This window comes from Phacochoerus africanus, chromosome 11 (genome assembly GCF_016906955.1).
Source record: "Phacochoerus africanus isolate WHEZ1 chromosome 11, ROS_Pafr_v1, whole genome shotgun sequence".
In the NCBI taxonomy this organism is placed as follows: domain Eukaryota; kingdom Metazoa; phylum Chordata; class Mammalia; order Artiodactyla; family Suidae; genus Phacochoerus; species Phacochoerus africanus.
In genome coordinates, this window is record NC_062554.1 from 126,467,859 (window position 1) to 126,491,847 (window position 23,989).

The 23,989-nt window shown below is 36.3% G+C and overlaps 1 protein-coding gene and 1 non-coding gene across 4 annotated transcripts in view; one reads left to right on the plus strand and one right to left on the minus strand.

Annotated features, from left to right (window-relative positions):
- HMCN1 (hemicentin 1) overlaps nucleotides 1-23,989 on the plus strand; it is a 497,854-nt gene that overhangs the window by 306,492 nt on the left and 167,373 nt on the right. For all 3 annotated transcript variants that reach the window (XM_047753862.1, XM_047753863.1, XM_047753864.1), the window contains 5 exons: nucleotides 47-170; nucleotides 16,131-16,232; nucleotides 17,028-17,204; nucleotides 17,920-18,071; nucleotides 19,480-19,603. In XM_047753862.1, coding sequence (XP_047609818.1) covers nucleotides 47-170; nucleotides 16,131-16,232; nucleotides 17,028-17,204; nucleotides 17,920-18,071; nucleotides 19,480-19,603 — 679 coding nt within the window. The remainder of the gene's footprint in view (nucleotides 1-46; nucleotides 171-16,130; nucleotides 16,233-17,027; nucleotides 17,205-17,919; nucleotides 18,072-19,479; nucleotides 19,604-23,989) is intronic.
- Nucleotides 12,620-12,726, minus strand: LOC125112305 (U6 spliceosomal RNA). Its single transcript, XR_007131099.1, has one exon. It is a non-coding gene; the product is annotated as a U6 spliceosomal RNA (small nuclear RNA).

Consider the following 23,989-nt stretch of genomic DNA (forward strand, 5'->3'; position numbering starts at 1 on the left):
CAAGTATAAGGTACAAAATGTTGTCATGCTTTCTGATCCCAATTAGATACAGTCTTCTGGTCGAGTTCTACACATCGCCAAAGCCCTGATGGAAGATGCTGGCAAATACACCTGTGCAGCTACCAATGCAGCTGGGGAAACACAGCAGCACATTCAACTGCATGTGCACGGTAATGGTATCTCCACATCTTCACAAAAGAGTATTTCTGTGGCCTTTGTTCAAACATACTGGGCCCATTTTTAAAAACACTTACCTTCTTTTTTTTTTTTTTTTTCATTTTAGGGCCACACCTGCAGCATATGGGAGTTCCCAGCCTAGGGGTCAAATTGGAGCTGCAGCTGCCAACCTCACTACAGCTCAAGGCAATGCCGGATCCTTAACCCACTGAGCAAGGGAATGAACCCACACCCCCATGGACATTAGTCTGGTTCTTAACTGCTGAGCCACAATGGGAACCCCCACCTGCGCTTTAATTATTTGAACTCACTCAACTGATAACTTTGTGCAGATAACTTTTGTGGAAAAAACAGCAGTGGAGGGTTTTTCTTTAGCATTTTCTCTGATGTTCTTGCCTGTCTATAGGATGGATTTTGTGTGTAGAAGCTGTCCTTGACTTAGAATCGTCTCTTGTGTGCCTTAATAAAAGTCTGTGTGGCCAAGGAATGCCTCATGAATGTTACAGCTTCACAGTAAAAACTTGAAAAACTCCCTGACCTTGAGTGTAAGACCTCAGATCTCTGGAGGCTCATCAAAAAGTACCAAGAATTGTAGACTTTCCTAATTCAGCTAAAATATTTGCATAGAGCTGGCCAAGATCTCCACGTACCTGTTAATTTTCTCTAATTCATGTGATTGCTTGTAAACCTTTTATTCATTCATTCATTCCATCCATTTGTTCATTCATATATTCACTCCACATTTACTGAGAAAGCTTAATGCGCCAGCATTTAGCGTAATTGCAGGTACATAGGAGGCAGTTAATAAATACTTAACAAATGAAAGAGTAAATAGTAAGTGAGTGAAAAAACTTAATTTGAACCTTGCACTCTTCTAATCTTCTTTTTTTAACATATTTTCTTGTATGTAAATGACCCAGTTAAAAGACTCGGAGCATCAATTCTCTAAATGTTTCCAATAAACTGGCGTATTCTTTCCCCAGTTCTCAAGTACAAACATCTAACTTATGGATTCACACACACAGACCATGTTCCGTGTGTATGAATCTTTATTTCTTCGCTGAGCAAATTCAGGTAAATGATCTTTATTTTTTCATTGAGTAATTTGCTTAAAGACCACGATACTGACTGTCACTATCCTGGCATTGGCTCACTGTACTTCAGGGTTTGGGAACAGACCGAGCCTCCTCTCCCTTAAGTTCCTTTAAATTCACCTTGTTCCTCATAAGGCCTTCTGTAGCGTTCTCATGTTCTTTGGCAGCTGTCTCTAGCATATACTCAGATCTCCATGTCATCTAGGAATGTGCTCCTGGTAGCCTCGCTCGCCTTCCTCATTTTCCTTCTCTGACTCTCCTTATCTCCTCACATAGGCTGTTTGTCTGCTTAGTTTCAGTTCTTATCTGGCCTCATTGTTAGCTAAAAGGAAATACTGAAGTAGGATAGCATTGTTGCAATCCTCTCAGGCACTGGAGTCATGTGACTTTGATTTAAATTCTGTGCTCTGTATAACCTTGAGGAAACCATTTAATCTTTCCGACTGTCTGACTTGCAGAGGACTTTTGAGGTTTAGAGGTATTGGATGTAAAATAGCTCCCACTTTGATTCTTTCAGGAGGTACCAAAAAGAAAGATTTTCCATCCTCTAGGCTGGTTTAAATGACTTCAGTGAAGATTCTGTCATGAAGAACAGAATGTCTGTCTCCAGAACTGGGAAAAACCAAACTTCAGTTTGGGGCTCCCCAACTTGTGTTCATAAAAATCTTATGAATTGCTTAGTAACAATACAGCTTCCTAGGCCCGTTCTCAGATCTTCTGAAATAGCTTCCCTGATGCAAGTAGTCTGTGCCCGTTACATTGGCCCAGATGATAAAGGGTAGCCTGGAGACTTGCCAGTGTAGTCAAGAATGACTGAAGTCCAGAGTCCATGACAGAAATCAAGTAGCCCATCAAATACAGAGCAACAACAGAAAATTAAAAAAAAAAAAAAAAAAACACTGAATCAGTGTCTAAGAATACAGAAGTCTATAAATGTGCTGCCTGAATGTGGTAACAAAATGTGTTAGCAGGAGATGTAAGAAGGGTACACACTTAGGTGGAAAAAAATCACCAGAGACGAGGAGCAAGCTGGAAGATGTCTAGGTTCATGTGAAAAGAAAAAGAAATAGAGGGTTGGTCATTGTAAGGATTTGTTAGAAACTACCAAATTAGATGGAAAATATAAAATCTTTTTTTTTTTAATATGAATCACAACTAGAATAGAAGTAAGATACATTAGTAGCCAAAACTGTTTCATCTAATATGATCTTGGCTCATCTGAATAACAGTTCACCCACCTGAAGGGAGAATAAATGATGGAGTGAACTTCTAACCGAACTGTGATCACCCTGGAGGAAGTAGTTGGCTGAGTGCATGTGATAGGGACAGAAAGTTGGTGTGTCATTTGGATACATATGATGGCAGGGTCGCATTGGATGCAGATAGCTCCAAACTTGATTCTGTCCTCTTCCAGAGTTGGGTTAATAATTTCAGTGACAATTAGAGATGTTAGGAAAGGTAAAAGAATTTCTAAGGGATTAGCTAATGATAGATTTCAGAAAAGACCACAGAGGTTAAAATGACAAGTTAATCTCATGTGAAAAGTGACATAAGAGTAAAATGGGAGAGAGTGGCTTTAAGGTAGCAGACATTGAGGAGTTTCCCTTGTGGCTCAGCAGTAACAAATATGGTGAGTATCCATGAGGATGTGAGTTCTCACTCAGGATCTGTGGCTTGAGCTGTGGTGTAGGTCGCAGACATGGCTCAGATCTCGTGTTGCTATGGCTCTGGTATAGGCCAGTGACTATGGCTTCGTATCCTGGCCTGGTAACTTCCACGTGCCGCAGGTGTGGCCGTAAAAAAAAAGATACCACACATTGAAATATTTGAGATATTAATGGTTCTCTCTAGTTATTGTAAATATGATAATTCTGTATCAAAATAAAAGCTAGTGAATCCTAGAAGTTAGTAATAGAGGCTTGTGATAGCTGTGGTATACCCTTGATCTCTGAATGCTTCCCAAGTGGTGTATCTAATTCTAGTGCTGTATATTTAGAGGGGCACTGAAAAGTCTATAGGGAAACAACTATCCTTAAATTTAGTTCATGGATTAATTGATTTAACCAATCCTAAAGGTGCTTTTTAAATTGGGATTTGTTTTAATCCCAATCTTTATTGATGCACCAACCCATTTAGCAAATGAGCATTTACTATAATTGTTACACTGATTTTTTTGTTATAGTTGATTTACAGTGTTCTGTCAATTTCCGCTGTACCGCAGAGTGACCCAGTTATACTTTTATATACATTATTTTTTTCGCATTATCCTCCATCATGTTTCATCACAAGTGATTAAATGTAGTTCCCTGTGCTATACAGCAAGGTCTCATTGCTTATCCATTCCAAATGCAATAGTTTGCATCTACTAACCCCAAGCTCCCAGTCCATCCCATGCCCTTCCTCCTCGGCAACCAGAAGCTTGTTCTCCATGTCCATAAGTTTGTTTCTCTTCCATAGTTAGGTTCATTTGTGCCGTACATTAGATTCCAGATATACGTGATATCATATGATATTTGCTTACTTCCCTTAGTATGAGAGTCTCTAGGTCCATCCATGTTGCTGAAAATAGCATTATTTTCTTTTTTATGGCTGAATAGTATTCCATTGTGTATATTTACCATATCTCTGTAATCCATTCATCTGTTGATGGATATTTAGGTTGTTTCCATGTCTCGGCTATTGTGAATAATGCAATGAACAGGGAGTATATGTATCTTTTTCAAGGAAAGTTTTGTCCAGATATATGCTCAGGAGTGGGATTGCTGAATCACATGGTAGTTCTGTATTTAGTTTTCTGAGCTACCTCCACACTGTTTTCCATAGTGGTTGTAGCAACATACTTTCCCACCAACAGTGTAGAAGGGTTCCATTTTTTCTACACCCTCTCTAGAATTTGTTACTTGTAGACTTACTAATGATGGCCATTCTGACTGGTGTTGCATTTCTCTGGCAATTAGAGATGTTGAGCATTTTTTTTTTTTTTTCATGTGCTTATTGGCCATCCATAGGTCATCTTTGGAGAAATGTCTATTTAGGTCTTCTCCCCATTGCCCCACTGGGTTGTTTGTTTTCTTGCTGTTGAGTTGTATGAGTTGTTTTTAGATTTTGGAGATTAAGCCTTCATGAGTTGCATTGTTTGAAAATATTTTCTCCCATTCTGTTGGTTGTCTTTTTTTTTATTCTTTCCTTTACTGTGCAAAAACTTTTAAGTTTGATTAGTATTCAGTCCTAAAAACTCAGCCTTACAACTGTTTAATATTTTTATTTCCTCTAAAAAGATTGTAGATGCTTCCATTCTTCTCAAGCATGGAAAATAGGGTCTCCAAAAGATGGAGTAAGGGGGTGTAGTCTCCTGGACTGGAAGACAAAGTCATGCTCCCCTGGGTTTCAGGGAGAGTTCTATCTATTATAGAAGTTAGAGGCTCTCAGTAGGTGGTCCTTTTTGATGATCAAAGTTTCATAATTCTGGAAGTTCTAATTCTCTAGACCAAACTATGAAATATATTTAAACCTCAGAGATTTGCCAAGTGAGACAGATGTTTCCACAAACAAATGATTATTTGGGGTCTAACGGCTCGAGTATTCATTTCATCTGCACTTAATTATTTCCTAGCTAAAATCAACCAAGGTGAAGCACCCAGAAGTAGAATGTTGTGGTTAAGACATTGGCTTTGAATTTTGGCTCCTGGCGTCTCAAGTAGTATCTGGAGAAGAGTGGACTTAGATGTTAACTTCTGAAAAGCTCAGTTTTCTCATCTGTAAAATGGGAAGGATGAAGATAATACTAAAATCGGGGAGGTTGTTCTGAGGAATAAACATGTGACTAGACGTGAAAATAGCAAGATGTCTATTTCCTTGTCATCATCTGTAAATAGTAGCTTAATGACTATTTTGGCCAAACACATAGTTGGCTTCTGGCCCTTCTCACTGTGCCAATATTTTAACAAACACATCTAAAGTCTTGCTGTCTTTACTGTGGACCAGGAACAGTCTTGGGTCTGTATCGGTTGTCTGGTGAAAACATTAGTGGCGCACCCTTAATTTAATTATATTTCTTTAAAGTATTTCCTTGGTTAACATCTGCTAACACTCACTTAAAAAGGTTTCTCTGTCATTTCTGTGCTTTGCTTGACAGCCCACTTGTGGCCTAAAGGAGACTTAAAAATATTGTAGGGAACTTATTTTTTCTTTTTTTAAAGGGTAGCTTCAATTCAGGGCCCTACTATAGTTTTTTCCTAGTATAGATGAATTTATTACTCATTATTATAATTTTAACGCTTACGGAAGGTTAACTCACTCGAATCACTTTTAGATCAGATATGTATTAATCCATTTAACCAGGATTTGAAAAAAATGAATTCATGCCTTTGAATGATTAAAATAATGGGCAAAATCCAGACCCACAATATGTCTAGAAGAAGGTATTTTGCTTTTGGCAGGTTATCTGCATAAGCTTTTAGAAGAAAGAAAAAAACTCAGTAAATTGATTAGTTCAGTCTTCTGCTTGGAGTATACAGACATCTTATTGTTAACATAAGATATTATTACCTTACCGATGCTTCTTCTAACAGTGTTCACCCAAATTTAAAGTTTTAAGACCATCTTTTTAATGCTGGAAAGAAATAATAGAATGGATACTTGTATTTACTTCTTACCTAAAAATGAACCAAGACCATTTATTGAAAAGACTAATTGTTTCCCATTGAATGCCTTGGCATTTTTTTTTTGAAAATCGTTTGATTATAAATATAAAAGTTTCTGTATTCTCAGATTTTTTCCAGTGCCTAAATGTGTATCCTTATACCAGTACCACACTGTCTGTCTTATTTGTTTGTTTGTTTGCTTTTTAGGGCTATACCCGCAGCATATGGAAGTTCCCAGGCTAGGGGTTGAACTGGAGCTGTAGCTGCAGGCCTGCACCACAGCCACAGCAACATGGGGTCTGAGCTGTGTCTGCGACCTACACCACAGCCCACAGCAATGTCGGATCTCTGACCCACTAAGTGAGGCTAGGGATGCAACCTGCATCCTCATGGAAACGAGTCTGATTCTTTTCTGCTGTGCCCCACCAGGAACTCGCCCACACTGTCTTTTGTATTCCTTTTCTTCCTCAGATTTATTGAAATATAATTGACAAAACTGTGATGATTTGATATATGTATACTTTGTGTAGTAATTACTATAATCAGGTTACTTAACACATCACTTCACGTAGTTACCACTTTTTGTGTAAGTAGTGAGAATACTTTAGCAATATATTAGTAGTAGTAGTATAGTCACCATGCACCTCATAGTCCCAGAACTTAACAAGATTGCAATGAAGGCTTGTACCCTCTGACCAGCATCGCTGCATTTCCCCCACTCTCCAGCTCCTGGTAACCACCATTCCACTCTCAGCTTTAGGAGTTCAACTCTTTTTAAATTCCACAGTTGAGATCATAGAGTACTTGTCTTTCTCTGTCTGGCTTATTTCACTTAGCATAATGTCCATACAGGTTGTTTCAAGTGGCAGGATTTCCTGCTTTCTCACGGCTGAAAAATATCCCATTGCACGAGACAGAGAGAGAGAGAATGAGAGGGAGGGAAACATCTTCATTATCTATTCATCTATCTCTGGGCCTTTAGGTTGTTTCCATGTCTTCACTACTGTTAATAATGATGTGACGAACATGGGAGTGCAGATACCGCTTTGATATACTGACTTTATATCTTTCATATTTATACCCAAAGATGTGACTGTTGGATCATATGGTAGTTCTGCTTTTAATTTTTTTTCACTTATAATGATTTTTATTTTTTCTGTTATAGCTGGTTTACAGTGTTCTGTCAATTTTCTACTGTACATCCAGGTGACCCAGTTACACTTTCACGTATACATTCTTTTTTCTCACATTATCATGCTCCATCATAAGTGACTGGACATAGTTTGCAGTGCTGTACAGCAGGATCTCATTGCTTATCCATTCCAAATGCAACTGCAGCACTATTCACAACAGCCAAGGCATGGAAACAACCTAAATGTCCATTGACAGATGATTGGATTAAGAAGATGTGGCATATATACACAATGGAATACTACTCAGCCATCAAAAAGAACAAAATAATGCTTTTAATTTTTTGAGGAAGCTTCACACTGTTTTCCATAGAGGTCATACTATTTACAGTCCTACCAAGAGTGTACAAGAGTTTCCTTTTCTCTACATCCTAACTTATTTCTTATATTTTTTATAATAACTATCCTAACAACTATGAGGTGATAACTCATTATGATTTTGATTTGCATATTCCTCATGATTAGTGATGTTGAGCTCCTGTTCGTGTACCTGTTGGCCGTTTATATATCTTCTGTGGAAAAATGTCATTTTGAGTCCTTTGCCATTTATCTAATCAGATTACTTATTTTTTTTGCTGTTGAGTTGTCTAAGTTCATTGTATATTTTGGATATTAACCCTTTATATTAGTTTGTAAATACTTTCTCTCATTTTATATGTCACTTTTTAATTTTGCTGATTGGTTCCTTTGCTGTGCAGAAGCATTTTAGTTTGATTAGTTCTGCTTGTTTAGTTTGCTTTTGTTGTTTGTGCTTTGGGTGTCATATCCAAGAAGTCACTGCCAAGAGCAATGTCACGGGGTTTTCTTTCCTATATTTTCTCCTATAAGTTTGTGGTTTCAGGTCTTACATTTAAGTCTTAAATCCATTTTGGGTTAATAGTTGGGTACCATATTGTCTTGAATACACTGATTAATTTTCATATGTTAAACCAACCCTGCCTTCCTGGGATAAATCCCTCTTAGCAATGGTGCATTATCTGTTTTATATGTTGCTGGATTCACCTTTATTCTGTTAATGATTTTCATGTCTGTCTTCATAAGGAATGTTGATCTGTAGTGTCTTTTTATTGGTTCTTTCTGTTGGCTTTGTCATCATGGTAAAACTGACTTCTTAGAATGATTTGAGAAGAGTTTCACTCATCTTCTTGGCTATATTTTGAAAAAGTTTGTGAAGGATTCATGTTAATTCTTACATGTTTTGTAGAATTTACCAGTGAAGCTATATGGATCTGATATTTTTAGTGTGTATGTGTGAAATATTTGTTTTATTAGCAATGCAATTTCTTTATTATATGCCTATTCAGATTTTGAGTCACTTGTGTCTTTCTAAGAGATTATCTATTTAATCTAGTGTATCTAATTTGCTGCCATACAACAGTTTATAATATATAATATAGGCCTTTTTGATTCTCGAATTTATATAATTTTATTTATAGTCCTTTTTTAATTCTGTAAGCTTTTGTAGCCATGACCCTGCTTTCATTCCTAATTGTAGCAAATTGGTCTTCTCTCTTTTGTTTTGTCTTGGTCAATTGATCTGAAATTTTGTCCTTTTGTCAGTCTTTTCAAAAAAACTTTGGTTTTGTTGATTTTCCCTCTTGTTTTTCTGTAGTCCATTTATTTGTGCTCTAATCTTTATTATTTCATTTCTTCTGCTTATGTGGGGTTTAGTTTACTCTCATATTTTCTGGTTTCTTTAGATGGAATGTTCAATTATTGATTTGAGTTTTTAGTTTTTAGTATAGGTGCTTACAGATACAAATTTTACTCTAAACACTGTTTTATGTGTATCCCATAAATTTTGGTATGTTGTGTTTTTATTTGTCTTCATCTCCGAGTATTAGCTAATAGTTCATGATTTCCTCTTTGACAAATAGGTTACTTAGGAGTATATTTCTTCATTTCTACATATTTGTGAATTTCCCACTTCTCCCCTGATTGATTGATAATTTCATTCCATTGTGGTTTAGAAACATACTTTGTATGATTTAATCCTTTTAAATGTTTTAAAACTTGTTTTATAACCTAACATGATTTATTCTTGAGAATGGTACATGTACACTCAAGAAGAATGTGTGTTTTATTGTTGTTGGGTGAATTATTCTATATGCATTTGTTGGTTTATAATGTTCAAGTCTTCTATTTCCTTGTCGAATTTTTTGTCTGATTTATCCGTTATTGAAAGTGGAATATTGACATCTCCAACCACTATTGTTGAATTGTCTTTCTCCCTTTAATTTTTGTTCCATATATCTCGAGACTCTGTTGTTATATGAATATATGGTTGTAATCATTATAGCTTTTTGGTAAATTAATACTTTGGATCATTTTAAAATGTCCTACTTTGTTGCTAGTAACGATTGTTTTTTAAAGTTTCGTTTGTTATTAGCATAGCCTCACTTTTCTTATTTGATTACTGTTTGCACAGTGTATCTTTTTCTATCCTTTTACTTCAACTTATTTGTGTCTTTGAATCTAAAGTATCTTATAGACAACATATGAGTTGTCATGTTTTTATTTTTGTTTTGATTTTTGAACCCATTCTGCTAGTCTCTGCCTTTTGCTGAGTGTTTAATACATTTGCATTTAATGTGTAATCACTGAGATAGGATTTTGGCCTACCATTTACTATTTGTTTTTATATGTATTATATTGTTTTTTTTTTTTTTTTTTGATCCTCCATTACTGCCTTCTTATCCTAAATAGGTATTTTCTTGCGTACCATTTTATTTATGTTGTTGCTTCTTTTCCTACATTTTTGAATTCATTTTTAGTGGTTTCCCTCAGGATCACAATTAGCGTCTTAATTAATTATGCTTTGGGAATTTCCACTGTGGTGCAGTGGGTTAAGGATCCAGTGTTGTCTCTGTGTTGGTTCAGGTTGCTGCTGAGGCTCAGATTTGATCCCTGGCCTGGCACAGTGGGTTAAGAATGTGGGATTGCCGCAGCTGTGGTGTAGGTTGCAATTGCAGCTCAGATTCAATCCCTGGCCTGGGAACTTCCGTATGCCATGGTTACAAGTGAAAAAGAAAATAATAGTGATATTATACTTTGAATTAATACTAATTTAATTTCAATAGTTAAAAAAAAAATTTGCTCCTATGTAGTACCCTTCCCTTTTCCGTCCTTTGTACTATTATGATCATACAAATTACATCTTTATTCATTGTGTCTGTCAATATAGCTTTATAATATTGATTTATGGTGCTGTCTCTAAATCAGAGAGGAGAAAGTGTTGTATGCAATATACACAGTTTTACTGCCAGTGCACTTTATTTCTTTATGTGTATTAAAGTCACTGTTTCTTTGTGGCCTGAAGGGCTTCCTTTAGTATTTCATGTAAGGCTGGGGGCTAGCAGTGAATTATCTGTTTTTTTAATTTTCTGCATATGTTTTAATTATTCCTTCTAAAGGACAGTTCTGATGTATATAGAAATCTTGGTTGATAGTCTTTTTCTTTTAGCACTTGGAATAAGTCATCCCAGTTCCTTATGGCCTCCATGGTTTGTTTGTTTTGTTGTTTTTTTTTTTTTTTTTGATAAAAATTGGTCTTATTGAGGATTCCTGTACATGACACATCACATCCATCTTATTACTTTCATCATTTTCTTTTTGGCTTTGGCTTTAAGCAGTTCGATTATGATGTATCTACAGGTGAATTAGCTTGAGTCTATCTAAAGCAGAGCTTATTAAACTTCTTGCACATGTAGATTAATGTTTTCCATCAAATTTGGGAAGGTTTCAATCATATTTTTTTCAAATATTATTTCTGCACTTTTCTTTCTCTCCTTTTCAACTCCCATTTTGCATAATGCTTTGTCGTGCCCCACAAGCCCTCAGAGGCTCTGCTCTGTTCACTTTTCTTCATTCTTTTCTCTTTCTGCTCCTAAAATTAGATAATCTTAACTGACGTGTCTCCAAGTTGCTGATTCTTTCTTATTCCAGCTCAAATATTGCACGTCCAAATTTTAGTTGCTTCTTTTTATAATCTCTATCTCTTGATTTACACTATTTAGTGAAACATTTTTCTCCTGCTTTCCTTTTGTTCTTGAGACATATTTTTCTTTAGCTCCTGAAACATAATTAATATAGCTAATCTGAAGTCTTTGACTAATAAAGTTCAACATCTGGGTTTCCTCGTGGAGAGTTTACATTGTTTCTCTTCCTGAATATGGACCATGTTGTTTCTTTGCAAGTTTCATGATTTTTTACGTAGACATGTTAAATAATATAATGTGACAAGTCTGGAAATCATATCTTCTTTTCTCCATAATTTTTGTTGTTGTCACTTCTATTGCTCTTTTTTTTTCTCTTACCTATTTCTTTTTTTTTTCTTTTTTTTTATTACTCAAATGAATTTATCACATCTATAGTTGTATGATGATCATAACAATCTGATTTCACAGGATTTCCATCCCACAGCCCAAGCACATCCCCCCATCCCCCAAACTGTCTCCTCTGGAGACCATAAGTTTTTCAATGTCTGTGAGTCAGCATCTGTTCTGCAAAGAAGTTCCATCTGTCCTTTTTTCAGATTCCATATGTCAGTGAAAGCATTTGATGTTGGTGTCTTATTGTATGACTGACATCACTTAACGTGATAATTTCTAGGTCCATCCATGTTGCTAAAAATGCCAGTATTTCATTCTTTTTAATGGCTGAGTAATATTCCATTGTGTATATGTACCACATCTTCTGGATCCACTCCTCTGTCGATGGACATTTAGGTTGTTTCCATGTCTTGGCTATTGAAAAGAGTGCTGCAATGAACATCAGAGTACATGTGTCTTTGTGAGTCGTGGTTATCTCTGGATAGATGTCCAGGAGTGGGATTGCTGGATCAAATGGTAGTTCTATGTTTAGTTTTCTGAGGAATCTCCATACTGCTTTCCACAGTGGTTGCACCAATTTACAATCCCACCAACAGCGTCACAGGGTTCCTTTTTCTCCACACCCTCTCCAGCACTTATTGTTTGTAGACTTTTTGATGATGGACATTCTGGCTGGTGTAAGGTGATACCTCAGAGTGGTTTTGATTTGCATTTCTCTAATAATGAGTGATGTTCAACATGTTTTCATGTGTTTCTTGGCCATCTGTATGTCTTCTTTGGAGAATTGTCTGTTTAGATCTTCTGCCATTTTTTGAAAGGCTTGTTTGTTTTTTTGGTATGGAGCTGCAGAAGTTGTTTATAAATTTTGGAGATTAATCCCTTGTCAGTGGATTCACTTGCAAAGATTTTCTCCCATTTTTTGAGTTGTTTTTTCATTTTGTTTAGGGTTTCCTTTGCTGTGCAGAAACTTTGAAGTTTGAGTAGGTCCCAGTTGTTTATTTTTGTTTTTGTTGTCAATACTCTAAGAGGTGGATCTGAGAAGATGTGGCTGTGGTTTATGTCAGAGAGTGTTTGGCCTATGTTTTCCTCTAAGAGTTTTAGAGTGTCTGGTCTTATATCTAGGTCTTTAATCCATTTGGAGTTTATTTTTGTGTATGGTGTTAGAGTGTTCTAATTTCATTCTTAAAAATATGGAATGCTTCATGAATTTGTGTGTCATCCTTGTGCAGGGGCCATGCTAATCTTCTCTGTGTTGTTCCAATTTTAGTATATGTGCTGCCGAAGCGAGCACTTATTGCTCTTTTGTTTTGTTGTTTCTTCTGTTTACATATTTAGTGAGTAGGTAGAATGCTGGCATTCCCCAAATATTCATATCCTAATCCTGCAAGCTGTGAATATGTTAGGTTACATGGCAAAGGGGAGTTAAGATTACAGGTGGAACTAACGTTGTTAGTCGCTGACCTTAAAATCATAAGGGTCATTAAAAGTGGAAAAGAAAGGCAGAATTTCAGAATGATAAGATGTGAGAATGTCTTACGAGCCCTCCTTATTTTGCCATTGCTGGCTTCGAAGATTGAGGAAGGGGCCCACAAACTGAGGAATGTAAGCATCCTCTCTGTAAGTTGGAAAAGGTAAGGAAACAGAGCTTCCTCTGAATCCTGCAGAAAGAAATCGAGCCTTTCTGTAGCCTTGATTTTAATGCATGTCGAACTTCTGATCCATGGATTGTAAGTTAATACATTTATATTATTTAAACTACCAAGTTTGAGCTAATTTGCTATGGAAGGAAAAGGAAACTAATATGATGACTTTTCTGGACAATGTGAAGTCTGTTTTATAGTCTTCAGAATGCCCCTGGAAAAAGGAGTGTTTGCAATGAGCAAGCTCTGGGTCTGGTTAAGTAAAGACAAATTTTGTGAGTGGGAATTTCCGGGGAAGAGCCAGACTGGTCCAATCATGAGTTTTCTAGGAATAGGGCTTTTAGGTAGCTCCAAACCCATTCTACTCCCTCCAGTATCTGCTGGGCTGATTTTGTCACTGTGATCTCAGGGATTTTGTTTTCAGAGTTACTGCTGAAGTGAGAAGAGAGTGATGGGAATAGAGTGAGATAAAGTATCATAAAACTCATGGTTCTTAACTAGATTTATATGTTTTTCTTGAATAAATACCTCTTGGATTATTGCAGGTCTTTGGTTAATTTCCAGAGTTGTGGAAATGTTGGTTTTGATAATTTTTCTGATGTTCTTTTTTTATGGAGGAGTGGATTTTCAGAGTCCTTACTATGCCATTCTTACTGACATTTAATCTTTTTTCTTTAAGTTCTCTAATGGAATGAAAACTAGCCAACCTACTCCATAGCTCTTTTTCTGATTTCCACCATATTGTTTTATTGCAGCAGCTACATAGTCTGTCAAAGCCCTCAGTGATCAATTTAGTCCAGAAGGCTTAAGGTTAGTACTTAAATAACTGTTTTGAGGGAATGTACCGTGGACTAATTATTTCTCCTTTCCAGTTGGAAGAGTCAGATAGCCGTATTTAAAGGTCTTTTGTCCTTAAGTACCATCTCATGAGTCAGAATTTAGTGCATAAAATAGAAACAGTCCAGGCATTTCAAGCAGGAAAGGTTAAACATTGAATTAAATAGATACAAAAAACTACAGGTGTGAAGGAAGAGTGGAATCTAGGCTTTGTCTTCAGTAACCCCTTGCAAGAAAGCAGAAATATGTCCCACAGATGTATCTACTTTTGAGGACATATTTTTGTTTTAAACTTGTCAAAACCTGGCTTTGAGTTTTAATGTCTGTAGTTGTTATTATTTTTTTAATTGCTTGTTTTCTTTGGAGTGGTCGTCTGCATTTATTTTTATTATTTCTTTATTCCTGACTCCTGTTCATTTATTTTATTGATCTTTTTCTTGAATCTGAGTTGAATGTTCAGAACATTTATTTTCATTATTTCTCATTTTTTAGTATATTAATTAGGGCTGTAAGATTTTCTTTGAGTAATGTACTGCTTAACATGCCTTAAGTTTTAGTTTCAATCAATTTCATTCTAACTTACTTATTTTTACTCTTAATTTTTTGTCTTGATTTCCTCTTTTACAAGATTTTTTCACCTTGTGAAGAACGTTGTATTTTACTACTGAGTTCTGTGGTTTTTTATTATGGTTTTATTAAATTGTGGTTATAAATGCTTTATTGGGATTTTTGTGGCCTAAATATATAATCTGTTTTGAAAATATCCTGTTGACATTTGAAAATAATATATATTCTTTGTTAACCGTAAATATATAAATACATACATATACACAACACACACACACATACACACACACACACCATATACACATGCAATCTGGATGGGTGGTTTTCAAATGAGCTATAACATTTTTGTTTACCACATAATCAATTTCTGAGAAAGGTATACTAAAATACAGTACTTTTATATTTTTCAAAAATTTTTTTCTGCTTTTTAACAGTCTTTGCTTTGTTATTCAATGCGTAAAACATTATTATAATGGATTCTTCATGAATCGTGGAGTTCAATCAATTAGAAAGCATTATTTCTGCTTTGTATACCAGTTTGTCAGAAATTGATATCACCCTTGTTGTGGTATACCTTTGTCAAGCTCTTTATTGTCATCCTTTTTGCAATTGTTTTACCCATGTTTTTTAATTTTAAAAAGCACTGTTAACTCTCAAATAGGGTTGACTGTCCCCTGACCAAGAAAATGAACTCATTCTCAGTTATGCTCCTCAGTTATATTTTTTTATTTCTGCTGTCTTTTTAGTTCTAATCATTTTCTTGCTCCCCTTTCTCTTTTCTCCCTTCCCTGTTTTTTTACAGATTAATGGATCAATTGTTTACTCGTATAGGAGTCAGAGATCAGGAACTCTAGTGCACTGAATAAGTTAAATTTAGCAAATCTTTAAAATACATTTCTATGTAAACCTCAGATCTAACATACCTGCAGCATTTTCTCCAAATAAGATTAGGGCTCTAGTTTACTTGTCATTTTGTTTTTATCCTGGCTTCCTTTGTACACTCTTTGAGACAGGAAAAGACATAGGGCATTGCTGTTCCAAGTTGTCGTTACTTTCACCTATGCCTCTTCGATTTTCTGAATTCCTGCTTTATAAATACATTAAAAATAGAGCAGCATTGTCTGTGATTAAAGTTTCAAATGCAGTTTTCTGTTTTATTTTAGTAGTTAACTACAACTTTTATATCAAAAGCAAAACTAATTAACAAAATGATTCTAATTTCTCTGAAATGGTTTAAGGTAGTACCGTTCTAAGATAAAGTCAGATATTTTGAGAAATATCAATAGCCTTTCACTAGAGACATTCAAAGGCATTAGATTACTTCTTGGTAAAGGCAGTTCATCATCAGACCAATCAGATAAATTGGAATAAGAAAATACTCCTTTAACTTTCCTTTACTTCTCTGCTAATCTACAGTTCTAAGGGTTTTCCCATCTGGGCCCAGAGATAGAGATGATCCAGTAAACCTATTAAGATCTTTTTTCCATCCTATTCTTCATTTCTACTTAGTAGTATACTTTGGTATTATTCCACATATATCATTATATATAAGTGAAAGAAAGAAAGGAGGAAATGCTACTTTCCACTGAGCAACAGTTTCAGTTTAAGCATCCTGTTATGTGTGTTAATTGTCTCTTTGGGCTTCTTACAGAACCTCCCAGTCTGGAGGATGCAGGGAAGATGCTGAATGAGACCGTAGTGGTAAACAACCCCATACAGCTAGAGTGTAAGGCAGCTGGAAATCCCTTGCCTGGTATGTTTACTTGTGGACTCTGTAACTTATTAACATTTTAAGGTCTCTGGGAATTGCTGTATCTCTTTATAAGCATAATAAAGTAACTACTGATGAAAGAAATATACTACATTTCAGGAGTAAAACATTGATGATGGTACCATTAAGTGGATATTTATGAATTCCCATGCTTTAACTGTATGCAATAATTTACTCATTTAAACAATGTAGAAATATGTCATTAACTAATTGTCTTATTGACCTTACTATGGCCACAGAGCCCTCAATGTTATTGTATGTACATTTATGTTGAAAAATATTTTTTTATTGAGTCTAAATTGATTATAAATCGGTCATTGGATGAGACATTGTTTTATCGATTCTCATCACTGGTAAGTTATTCATGTGTCAACAATAATATAAAACTTTGAGGTTAATAGTGTGCATGTTGTTGGTTTTGATTAGTTACATAAACAAAGATTTTATAGATGAGAGGAATATGTACTACACCAAAAAAAATAGAACTGGTTGAAAATTGCTAACAAACAGGTATTAATACATTAGAGATAATGTAAATACCTTTTTTATAAATTCACCTCAGAATTTTCATTGGCTTGGCTATTCATGTTTCTCTAAGGTTTACCTCCTCCTAAAAAAATTAACCCTGAAGAAATATTTAAGCAGATGGAACTAGAATGATAAGCATAAGAATAGAGCAATTGTTATTGCTGTAGCTAAGCTCTGATGTAGTGTGTGTGTTGAGCTTTTAAAAATTTTTTTTTAATGAAATGGGCTTCTCTTCTCCTCTCCTTGCAGGTATTATGTGGTACAAAGATAACCGGCCACTGTCAGGTTCTGGTAGTGTGACTTTCTTGAACAGAGGACAGATCATCAGTATTGAAAGTGCCCAGATCACAGATGCTGGCATATACAAATGTGTGGCCATCAACTCAGCTGGAGCTACAGAGTTATTTTACAGTCTACAGGTCCATGGTTAGTGCTACTTCTCCTAGATTCATCCTGGGGTAAAGAAGCATTCAAAATGATTCAGTGCATCTATAAAATTCTAGTATAAATATTTAACAGAATGTGTTATGGGCGTCTTTATTTGTGAGGGTGCAGTGTTCTAAAACCGATATGTTTATATTTTTCTGATTCCTGTTCAATGTTCTATTTTCACATATCATTGAATTTAAGTTTGCTTTAGGTGAGTTATTGAAAACAGTCATCAATAATCTTATCAGCTAAAGACAATAGCCCTGTTTGTAAATATTGCCTGCCAGAATCATAGGTATTATTTGAATAAATGTTTCTAAGTTATTATCTAGAATAATGTTTTTAAGACCAAGGAGTTTTTAGTTAACATACAGAAATAGATACAGTGGAAGGAAAAACTCACAGAGACACACACAAGCCTAGAAATCAAGAAATAAAATGTTGGTGTTCTCTGTTGTACAGCAGTTTAAGGATATGGTATTATCACTGCAGCAGCTCGGGTAGCTGCTGTGGTGTGGATTCAGTCCCTGGCCCAGGAACTTTGACATGCTATGGGTGCAGCCAAACAAAAAAACCTAGTAATTTTTTAAAAAAGAAATAAATTGTAAGATATGTTACTATGGACATAAGATATTGTCATTACTATTTTGAGATGAAATCCTCTGTGATCTTAACATCTTACTTTTATTGATTGACTTTTATTCCTTTTCAGTGCCCCCCTCCATTTCTGGTGGCAGTAACATGGTGGCAGTGGTGGTTAATAACATGGTGAGGTTAGAATGTGAAGCCCGAGGTATCCCTGCCCCAAGTCTGACCTGGTTGAAAGATGGGAGCCCTGTTGCTAGTTTCGCTAATGGGATACAGGTACTCTGTCATTCCTTAAGTGATGTCTCCCATCTAATTATTCACTATAGGAAGTATAAACAAGCAAAACTACTAAAGAGATTTGGAGAACAAGGATTCACAAATGTTCTGCAGAAAGATACATGTATGCATCTGTAACTACCATGGACCCACAATTAGGATTTCTTTTTTTATTTTAAAAAAATTATTAGAGTTGATTTACAATGTTCTGTCAGTTTCTGCTATACAGAAAAGTGACTCAGTTATACATTAATATGCATTCTTTTTTTTTCACATTATCCTCCACCATGTTCCATCAGAAGTGATTCTAAACAATTCATTAAAAACTTAATGTGGGGAATTCCCTGGTGGCCGAGTGGTTAAGGATCTGGTATTGTCACTGCTGTGGAATGGTTTTGATCCCTGGCTCTAGAACTTCTGCAGGCCATGGGTGCAGCCAAAAAAATAAAATAAGGAAATAAGGAAATCCTCAGTATATCTAAGAGGTCTCTTAACTAACATGTAGTGCTATATTTTGACCATTGTTTTAGACACTTTCTACTTCCCCACTTCCACTCTATGGCACCTTCGTAAAAGATACCCCACATGAAATGTTCAGCAACCACAAAAACAGATATTTCTTGGTAGAAGTTCTATTCAAATGCCTGGAACTGATAATGAATCAGAGAACCATATAGAGTAAATTTAATTCCACCAAAACATCATATAAGGGAAAGCTACAAAGGCACTATTATGAGAAAATGACATTTGAGTCTAAGAAAAAATTTTAGTCCTTCACACTCTAATTTAATAATGCAGAAATACATGTCTTTCATTTAAAGTGTACTTTAATTTTGTTATGCCTAGCAGAGAGCTTAGGTCTCCAACCATTCTACTTTTTGAACTTTTCTTATAAAACCATTACTTGCAGAATTTGAGATCATAGACTATCCAGAATCAGTATACATACTGTAAAGCTACAACCCATCAGTGAGATAAAAGGGCAGTGAACGTGACTAATTCATTTATATGGCTGCTACTGTGCCGTTAATTTTAACTTCTTACTTGTTCTCCCAAAGAAAAATTAGGAGGAGATTGGCTTCTTTCATTCCTACTTCTAATCTTTCTCCCCTGGTGGCTTTCTCTCTTCGGTAGCAAATGTGGGTGAGGGCGGACCTTCACTTGACACTGTAGGTAGAGAGTTGTGTTCATTGGTCACTTCGAAGTTGGGCTCTAGCCTCTGTCTTCCTCCCCAGATGAGATGAGAAGGGAATTAAATGATGCTTGCCCAAAGGAGGCATATCCATGTCGAAATCCTTCGAGAGGCAAATGTTCAATTGATCAAGCCCAGAAAATAATTGAAAAAGTATGTTGACACCTACAATCCTCAGAAGACACGTTGGTTATTTAGCTTTCTAATCATTGATAGGTTCTGTCTGGGGGCCGCATCCTAGCATTGACCAGCGCACAGATCAGTGACACGGGAAGATATACCTGCGTGGCAGTGAATGCTGCTGGGGAGAAACAAAGAGACGTTGACCTCAGAGTCTATGGTGAGACGTTTTCATGATTATTCCACTCTGATTTAGCTGTGTGTTAAGTCCTCAGATCACTGAGGAAGTTGGGAGGTTTTGACAATAAAGAGCTATAAACAATAGAAATAGTGTTATGAGATTAATTGAATCAGAGTCTCCCTTTCTGCCGTATCTGCCTTATATTTGACTTTAATTTTCTATTTTTGAAGTTCTGAGAAAGGAAAACACATGCATGCAGCATGTGAGGTGTTGGTTTTATAAATACTCTGAAAACCATGACTATGGAGAGATCTGGGCAATTTGGAAGACATAATCTTCTCCCTAAAGCAAGCTTCATTCAAGCAGCTCTTTTGATCTATTCTTCTGGAAGCCTGGATTTTATTGCTTTTTAATCATAATTACAATCAGCATATTTTATAGTCAGTGGTATGTCTATGAGTTAAAGGATATCTTGGAAGCAAAAGTTAAACTAAACATAAACCTAGGCAAAATCGAAGTATTCTTTTCCTACCTATGATGCAGGTGTAAGGTACGAAAGGAAAGGTCTGATTCCATCACACCAAAATGCCCCAGAACTAGGTTGGGGCCTCCTTGGCCTCCATTCATAGATTACACCTGTCATTCCACATTTTAGTGTACCTTTGCCTTTAGAGCGCTTTCAGGCTTTTTATTTTTATTTTTTATTTTTTTGTCTTTTCTAGGACCTCACCCGCAGCATATGGAGGTTATAAATGAGAGCAATCTCCTTATTTGTTCTAGACATTTTTCTTCTCTTTCATGTTTTTGTTTGTTTGCTGTCTTTTTGCCTTTTCTAGGGCCGCTCCTATGGCATATGGAGGTTCCCAGGCTAGGGGTCTAATTGGAGCTGTACCCACTGGCCTTCGCCAGAGCCACAGCAATGCGGGATCTGAGCCACATCTGGGACCTACACCACAGCTCGCCACAACGCCGAATCCTTAACCCACTGAGCAAGGCCAGGGATCGAACCTGAAACCTCATGGTTCCTAGTTGGATTCGTTAACCACTGAGCCACGACGGGAACTCCACTTTCAGGCTTTTTAAATTTACATTTTAATTCTCAGTCCCTAGAATAATGCATTTGTTTCTTCAGTGGCCCTCAAAGAGTATCTGTTTAATGCAGGCTTTTCTTCTAAACCCTACCTCACTTCCAAATATTCACTCCTATTCAAAATATATGTGGATTGGATTCCTTTTTTGAGTTTGCCAAAAAAAAAAATACAATCATCACAAATAACTTAGATAATAAGTCATAATTTTTAATAAAAGGGCCCCTTGTTACAACACAGATATTGTACATGTCTATTTAAGCTAAAAAAAAAACCCCAAAAAAACAAAAACCCAGTTAGCATAGGTGAAATACCCAAGGCTCATTATGCATCCTTCTTTTTTGGTTGCTTCTGCAGTTGACATGGGTCTGTAGCCATCCTCCAGCTCTGCTGGTGCTGGATGTCTGAGATAACACAGAGGTCTAAAATGCCCCACCTCAAGAAATCTAACTCCTTCCCTGAAGGGGTCACTTTTCTGCATTATGAAAAACTGGAATGTTTCCAATCTAAAATATCCTTGGAGGATGACTCATCAGTCTAAGTTTGGGACACAGTAGCTCCTTCAGTCATTGGTGAGCAGGTGGAGGATGGACATTGGAATTCAGTGGGTTGTAGTCAGCAGTGAAAATCTAGCATTGGCTCTTTTCCGTCTCTGCATTGGTTAGTGTCCAAAGTGGACCTGGGCGATGAGAGAGTTGATACTTCCCAGGAGTTGTGAAAATGTGCCTCATTATTCTTAATCATTTGTTCAGATACTCCCATACGACCTTTTCAATCTGAAAACCAGACTCTTCTCTCTGGGGTAAAAGTCAAGGGACTAACGATCACATACGTGTTTGAGAATATGTGTGTGTGTTTAGTAGCTTGCTATGCATGTGTATTTCAAACGCTTAAGAAGTACCAAATTGAAACAGGGTTTCAATCTAAATTTAGCCACCAGTCTACGCTCTGCTGTTAGTATTATGTCCATACATCATATTCCTAAAATTGTGCTGGTAACCTTGGCTGTCTTGTGTCTGTCTGGTGTATAAATGGATGTGCATCTTCAGAGGTCAGTCTCTTTCAGATTTATGCTGTAGAGTGTGGGGGGTGGTAGGAAAAGCAGACAGTAAGTAAAATAGCCCTCCTTAGCGTAAGTACAAGAGTAGTTCATGAAAAACGTTACTCCCTTGTATAAATTCAGAGTATGTGTTACCCTATTCTGAGGCGCTAAACAAGAGAATTGAGTTTTTAAATGATTTGGATTCCTGTCATACCTTTTCTTTCAACCTAAGCTCTGAGAACTTTCTTCGAGGTCACACATTCCCCAGTGTCTCCACAAGCATAACCCTATGGCAGTTCTGATTTGGGTAATTAAATTTAACAAGCATATTGTTTAGGATGAGAAACAGCACGACACACCCCTTCCTAAGCAACATAACCACAAAGCAGAATAGGAATAACATCTAAGGAAGCTGAAGATCTAAAGGGTAGAAGCTTGTTTTCTATTCAGACTAAACAAAAAGTTGGAAATGAAAGACACGGCAGAAATAAATAGATGTGCTTTGGTGATATATATCCTTGGCTTTAATTAGATTTGCTTTAACTTGTGTGCTCTAAGAAACAAACAATCTATTGTTCTTGCATTTTTCCTCTCAATTTAAAAACTCTGGTTTCCTTTTGAGCTCGATTTGACTCAGTCAGCTGTACAGAAAAGTAATTGAAGGAAAAATATTTGGAAATAAATGAGCATCCTGCTTTCTTGAATTATTTCTGACTTTTACGTCTACAATCAGTCATGAAGCATTCATGCTCTTTTGTAAATTCTACAAATAATCTAAGATAAACATATTTTTATACAGTGGTGATACATTTTTATCCACTTAGACCAGACTTAACCTGAAATTATTTCTAAGCTGTGAAAACGACAGTTCTACTTGGGACTTTTTTTGCTAAGACTGGAGAACATACTTTTTTTCCATAATATTTTCAGAATGGGCATCACAAGTGCTCCACTGGTCTGTCCCAGCCATTGTGCATGGAGTTTCTTTCTTTAGCTTCAATTCCTTTGGGTTTAACCTAAGTCCTGCATCCAGCACAAGAAAGTACCCTCTAGTTCATATGCCTTTCCCTCTGTAAAAGATGTCGTAGCTGAGAAACCTTCTGGTTACAAAAACATTGTGCTAGCCAAAGTCCACCGCATTCATTGTCATTTTGCCACATGCAATATCAAACCATAAACAATGGCTAATTGACAATAATAATGTTCCTTACCACAAAAATCTATTTTCTACCAGGGACTTTGGAAAATCCTTTAGGATTCATTTCAATGAATCTTAACCTTTCTTGTAAACAAAACAAAACAAAACAAAACTCAAAACAGAACAAACAGAACCCCCAAAACCAAAAACAACCCAACAAATATTCAGTGTTTCCTACGATCCTAAATAGTTGTGGGACATAGTGAGAAATGGCCAAGAAAATTCCCCTCTGTGCTATCTTGGAGTGGCCCTTGTATGGTAGGGCTGATTTCATCATTAGTTCATGTTTTTGAATTATTATAAATATGAGCCTGAAAGAGTTCTTGAGAACTTGTGGAGCCCACCCTCTCATTCCTGGCAGGGCTGTACTTAAAAAGCATCTGAGACAAATGATTATTTACTCTATTTTTTAATACACCCAAGGGAAGGAGATTCCTTAAACTTCTCCAGGAACATAGTTCAGCATCTGACAAGCCTATATATAGCCAAGGAATTCTAATTTTAATCTCATTAAAATTTCAACTCATTTCTTCTTTTTATGTAATTGTATGCTGTACAGCTGGTCACTGATTTAGTGTGGTCTTTAGTGTATCATTTCTCCCACATGGTCTTTATTCCATAGAAAGTTGACAAGGCACAGTGGAAAACCAGAAAGAGCCTCTAAATTGCCAGGTCGGAAGACCCCTAGCTTTTCCACCAGTTAGTCACGTTATTTCCAATAAGCTCTTATCTATCACCCACCTTATGTTTTGCACCCTGAGAGGTGGGACTGGATGATCTTTTTAAATTTTGCTTCTGTGTTCATGAAATTTATTTTCTTTTGCAGAAAAATACAGATATCAAAAATGTATTTGCATTTAATTCATGGTTATGTGCCAAACATTCAATGAGTGATTTAATGCTTTGAAAATTTTAAGCAGTGACATCCAGTTCAAGAAGTTTCTTGAGAGTTCCCGTCGTGGCTCAGCAGTAATGAACCCGACCTGTATCTGAGGACAAGGGTTTCATCCCTGGCCTCACTGGGTAAAGGATTCTGCATTGCTGTAGCTATGGTGGAGGCCAACAGCTGTAGCTCCAATTTGACCCCTAGTTTGGGA